Raw genomic sequence first — 6,147 nt, 5'->3', positions numbered from 1 at the left:
TTATCTCCCTGAGCCTTTCCATTAATTACATTAAGCTTCCCCTGTCTGCTGAAGGATTTTCTGTAATGCTGATCAGCCTGCCGTATCCACTAACATTCTGCCAACCTGATCATTAGCATGAGACCTCGCTCTGATACTACACATGAACTGTTTTGTGTGTGAAGTGGGGTGGCGTAGAGAGCTAAGAATGGGCCAAAGTGTCTCCACTTTGGATCTTCTCCCAGCTATGCAATGCAACCTATCCCTGCTTCAGTCCATCGCCACCTCCCTGCCTCCCCCCCCCCCATCTGTGGCCTGGCAATAACAGCTGCCTACATGGTTGGTACATGAACATGTGAAGCTAACTTATACCAAAACAGACCATGGGTCCATCAAAGTCAGTATTGTCTACTCAGACTGGCAGCAGCTGTCCAGGGTCTTAGGCGGAGGTGTTCCCCATCACCTACCACCTGATCCTTTTAGCTGGAGATGCTGGGGATTAAACCTGGGGTCTTCTGCATGCCAAGCAGGTGCTCTACCCCTGAGTCACAGCCCTCTTCCTAAAGGACTTCATTAATCCATGCAACATTTTGTGCCACAAAGGAAATACTCATCCAATTGGCTTCAATGCTAAATTGGTCATTTGTCGAATAATGTGGAAGAAATTCCTCAGCGGCTTTGCTCATTTGGGTCTTGTTCTGCCTCTTCCAGGTGTAAGTGTTAAGAAAGGGCAGGATGTCATGAATATCTTTGCTCCTGTCGTGATTTCGGATGCTGGGATCTTCAACACCTACAAGCGGCTCTTGCCAGAGAACTTGCAAGCTTTGCCAGGTAAGAGGCCACAGGACAGCTGGTGTTTCTACACTGTAGAGATATGGAAGGTCTGCAGGCTGTGTGGACTCCGGGATCTTTCAGACATACACCGAAGGTTTTCAAACCTCAAACCATGGAGTACAAATATGATGCACCTACTAAATTGCCAGAAACTCCCATCATCACTGTTTAAATGATACTGATCTTAAAGACTGTAAGAACCCAATAATCTGCATGCCCCTTAAAAATATCTTGTCACGATTCAACTGCTTAACATTTGCAGGTCTTAGCACTATACCTGGCAAGAGTATATCACCTACCAGAAACAGTTAATTTTAAACACCTTTCTGTTGGTCCATCTAGCCATGTTTTTAATTGATTTAGCAAAACTCTTTACAGCAGTCATCTTCTGAACCGCCTTTGCAAACCTTTTCCTCATTTGAAATATGGGTGTGCAGAGTTTCCAGTAATTCTCTCCATCACGCCACAGACAAAAAACAGTGCTGCCGACTCCTAATTCCAGTTAAGTCCTGGGTTCACGTTAGCTGCCTCAGACACAGGATTTCTCTACAAGCTCTTATTCGTCTGATAATCTAGTCTGACCCTTACGACCCCTAAGCCCCTTCGTTGTATCACTGAATTCTTCTAGACAGGCCCATGTGGCCTTATGGTCTTTGGCCTGCATTCTTCTGAGCATTAATTTGGTTGTACTGAAGCACTGTCTTGCCGTTTAATTTAAGCTTGGATCACTCTAAAGGGCAGATTGCTCTACAGAATAGGTTCCATCTTGCCAAACTAACATATCGTGACAAAAATTTGACACCAATCCTCAATTAAAAGCTGAATAGAGAATGGAGCCCCACATGATACCACAACAAGCCTGAGCTCTAAATTATTTCCTGGTGATAGGTCCTTATAATTAACATGTTTTGCCAACTTCCCAGAATTCTTTGCTGCAGATTATGAGGTCTCATACCTACAATAGTTGGCCTTTGGGTACCTTTGTAAAAATGAATGTTGGAGGCCGAAACCTTCCAAAGCTGCAAGGAACTATGGATCTGAAGCCAGAAGAAATCAAATATTTTGCTGCATGCAGTTGTTCAATTAAAGCTTACAAAAGTCCATGAAGCCAAATAGTGACTTGAGAGTAATTTGGACATAAATGTATCTGTGCAGACCACAGCAGAGCAGAGAGAACAGTGACTTAGGCATGTCCTTGGATAGAGCAGCTATTTGGGGGGGTTGGCTTGAGTGTGGAGCTGAAAGCATGCTCATGGGAATGACAGCTGACTCATAGTAGTGTCTGTTGACTTACAAAGTCGAACGTTATCGCTTCCATGGCATTGTCTATTTTATATTTTGTACTCAACTTTTTAGCCAAAACTATAAACCACTTTGGGAAACAATAGTTAAAATAAACCACACAGAGACAATGTAGTAGAGCAACATAGTTCAGTGTGTATTGTGTACTCTTCTGGCAACTGGTAACAGTTTCCAAGTTCCAGAGTCTTTCTTCTTGAGGGGATGGGGCAGGGAGTAGTGAATATGCCAACCTAGGAGTCACCCAACTGCAGACGACTACTGTCTGAATTGTCTGTGTTATTGGACAACTATCTAACTGAGAATATCCTTCTCTCTTCAAATCCACAATAACTAATATGTATCTTTGAGTTCAAAGGCATGTGAGTTTCTTCAGTGAACTAATGTGACATAGAGGCTAGAAAGTTGGAACTGGAATTGGGAGTTGCAAGTTTGCATCTGGAACTTTCTGGGTATTCTTGGGTGAGTTACTGGCCCGGTGACCGGTCCACACATCTGTCGAGCCATTGCTACAGTCTGTGTGGTGGAGGAAATAGCACAATCCCCTCGCTCTTTGTGATGGGTGTGTAGGGGGCACTTACAAGTGGACTCATGGTCCCTACTCCACCCAAACCTGGAACACAAACAAGACGCTGTGTAAGCCCATGAGATGACTTTGCTATTATGAGGATCTAGGTTGCCTTGAAAGGAAGGCGAGATATAACTGAGACCAATAATCCAAGGATAGAGTTGGAAGCCAACATTTGAATGTTAGCCATAGGTCTGTAGAGGGTTCTTTTCATTTCTACTGATGTAAGAGACTCAGGCTGCAATCCTGTGTACCGTTTTCCTGGGAGCAACTGTTGCTTCACTGACCATAATGAGCTTACAGATGAGTAAACATTGGATGGCCATTTCAGAGGGGTACCCGTGTTGGTCTGGAGTGGAAGAGCAAGATGCCAGTCCAGTAACACCTTAAAAACTAACATGACTTCCAAAGCTAGGGGTGTGCAGCAAAAAAAACAACACCAGTTTTTTTTGGCCCCAGATGTATTGAAACTGAAAAATATTGCTGTTGCTGGTTTCCTGGGTTCCAAATACTGGTATGGTATCAGGACCTGGGGTTTTTCCCCTGAGTTTTCTGTGTTTTTAGCTCCATTATTCCCTATGGGGAATCTTTCCGGGGTGGGAGGATGCTGGGGATATGTTTTTAAAGGCACTGAAACTAAAATTACGGGAAACTCCTGGTGCCTGTCCTTTAAATAACCTCTAAATTTCAAGTCAAATTTTACCAAGGGGTCCAAACAATACCAAGTGGTTCATTGTTTCCTAGGAAGGAGAAAACCCCCCACAAGAACTATAAAACCTGAGAATCTCTCCCCATAGGTGGGCAATTGCAAGCTACTGCCAAGCCCAACCAATGTAAAACTTGAGAATCTGTATCTATGTAAAACCTAAGAATATGAAACTATGTAAAACACAAAAATCTCCACAACAATCTGCTAAAAAAAGTGAAGCCAATGAAAACTAACTCCTGTAAAGAACCAACTTTTAAAAAATAACAAAAACACCTGAAACAGACAGAATCTTCCTCAAAGCAGCTTGGTAAGCTGATAAAAAGCCCCACAAACTTGGGGGAGGGGGACAGTCCTGGGAGCCCTCAAAAGCCAGCTCCCAATATTCCCCCATTAATCCTGAATCTTTCTGGGATTTTTGGGGAGCCATTTCTGGTATCCTGAAGAATCCCAGACATATTTGGGAGACTTGATTATACAAAACCTGTGCAGGAAAAATAAGTTATTTTTAATATATATCCGACTCAGTTATATTTGAGCGTGCATCCCTAGTCAAGGCTCCCTTGGTCGCATATGAATCCTACCAATCCTATGCAGAGTTAAATCAGTGAACCTAGAACGGTAAAACTCTTCCTAGGATGCGTTTTCAGTTTATCAGTCCATGGACTTCTCCAGTGCCCCACTCCTCCTAAAACTTACTGGGCTTTGCTCCACTAGTACATACTTGAAGTATCAAGTTACACACAAGCATTTCATGAGATTTGTAGCATTACTTTCCTTGAAAGAGAGACACTGGGGTATTGCCAAGACTCTTGGGAGTGGTAAATGAGACGCTCTTTGCAAAACAATCCTGATGGGAAGAGAAGTGGTTGTCCGGCATGATCTCTGTTGCATCTGTACTTGTGTACAGATGTGGTGAAGGGTAGAACAGCAAGCAGTGTGTGGATGGGGCACGGGCACACTGTCCCCTCCTGTTCCTGTGCTATTTGCTGCTGCCGCCATGGTGGGGGCATGCCTTAGTAGCTGTGTGAAGGAGAGCTTTCAGCCAGAGCTTATCCAGGCAGGCGGCTTCCTGTTCTCGCTGGCCTCATTAGTCTTCATAGGCCTTGAGGCAAAGAGTCTTGAGAATATGCATGCAAACAAAACACATGTGCATGAAGCTGTGCAAGGCCTGTCTTGGTACATTCTGCAGAACCTTGTTTATGACAAGCAATGAGAGGCCTTGGTTACCTTTCCAGATGAAGTTACCCTTGGCACAGATACTGGAGGTTGGGGTTTGCATGAGAGCATGGATCCATACTGAGCTCCAGGTTAACTTTTAAGGGTTTGGAGACTTGCTGAAGTCATTGTGGTCAACTGGAGAGGATGGGGAAACCTGAACTCCTGTTGGGAGAACTGCATTTACCCTCAGATAGATTCCCTTTCAAAGAGCTATTCCAGGAACTATCCCTTTCCCATGAAATAAATTATTCTGATTGAAGTGGAGTTGGAATTGAAGCATGAGAGTCCCTCATTCCTGTGGAAGCAGGGGGAGAATATTCTGAATGACAAGATGGTGGTTTCAGACATTAAGGTGAAACTAGAGCATGGGTCTCTGAATATATCAGGAGTGGAAAAAGTGAATTATCTGAAAGGGGAACTTGCACATTTCTGCTTTGTGAGAGATGCTCGAGTTTCCCTTTATGCCAGGAGTCCACGACGTGGTGTCTATGGGCACCATGATGCCCACCAATATCTTTCCTGGCACCCACCGAGTGTTTTTTAAAAGTGGGTGGGGCCAGGTGGGGCTTTTGCCCAGCAAGGTTTCTGATTGGTCATTGGAGATTTGATTGGCTGTGCACATTTTTAAAAACATTGCTTTGGCAGCAGCTGTTACCACAGTGCAAGGGTCTTCACTGTGTAACTGATTTTGCAGCAGCTGGTTTGTGGCTGTGCCTACCACAGTGTGTCAGAATTCTGAAGGTGCCCACAGGCTCAAAATGTTTGGGGACCCCTACTTTATGCATTAGCCTGACACCTAATAGATTACCATCTCCACAGTGAGATCCTGCTTTGGAGGCCTGACTAGGTGGTCCTTCCTTTCTACAGGAGGGTGTCTACCATAGCCTGGGTTGGCACCATCTTTGGCATTCCCTTTCCAGAGAAATTCAGATTGCATTGACCTCATCTCTCAGGCCATTTAGGAGACAAAAAGGAAGTTTCCTGTTCTCCCAAGCATTTTGACTGGCAACTTGCTTTACTACTCCTTACTTTTAAGCTGCTTTGAATCCCCCTCTTTGTGTTTATCAGTTGCAATGTTTTCCGTCTGCCTGACTCAAGAAATATATTTTGCTCCAAATTTGCTGCCTTGCTTGCAGTGCAAGGTGGCAATGTTTTGGATCTGCGTTTTACTTAAGGCCTTCTGTGCAGCCCAGAGACGCTTGTGGTTTGGTGTTGGTTTTTTTTAAGTGTCATCTCCCCTCCTGCAGGCATTCAGAGCCAGCTGTCCATGGTGCGACATGGCATCGGAGGGTTCACTGTCTTCATGGGACTCAGAGGCTCCAAGGAGGAGTTGGGACTGGAAGCCAAAAACTATTACGTCTACCCACGGAACAACCTTGATGAAGCGTAAGTTTTGCTTTTGTAGCCGAGAATGCTTTCTCTTGCTGGCTGAGCTTTTGAGGAGGTCTGCAGTAGGATCCTGCCGGCTTTTTAAATAAGGAAAACCAAAGACAGATCACGGGATAAGTGAGTAGAAAATAGTCAAAGACCACCATGATAT

The 6,147-nt window shown here is 44.5% G+C and overlaps 1 protein-coding gene across 1 annotated transcript in view; it reads left to right on the top strand.

Moving 5' to 3' along the window:
• The window catches only part of RETSAT (retinol saturase (all-trans-retinol 13,14-reductase)), a gene marked incomplete at its 3' end in the record, with an annotated part of 29,590 nt that overhangs the window by 18,060 nt on the left and 5,383 nt on the right, over positions 1-6,147 (top strand). Inside the window, exons 6-7 of the mRNA XM_015416314.1 lie at positions 691-810; positions 5,855-5,993. Coding sequence (XP_015271800.1) covers positions 691-810; positions 5,855-5,993 — 259 coding nt within the window. The remainder of the gene's footprint in view (positions 1-690; positions 811-5,854; positions 5,994-6,147) is intronic.

The sequence above is a fragment of the Gekko japonicus genome, unplaced genomic scaffold (genome assembly GCF_001447785.1).
Source record: "Gekko japonicus isolate JY-2015 unplaced genomic scaffold, Gekko_japonicus_V1.1 scaffold751, whole genome shotgun sequence".
In the NCBI taxonomy this organism is placed as follows: Eukaryota; Metazoa; Chordata; class Lepidosauria; order Squamata; family Gekkonidae; genus Gekko; species Gekko japonicus.
The sequence above is the reverse complement of the archived record's forward strand: the minus strand, read 5'-3'. Positions and strand labels throughout refer to the sequence as shown.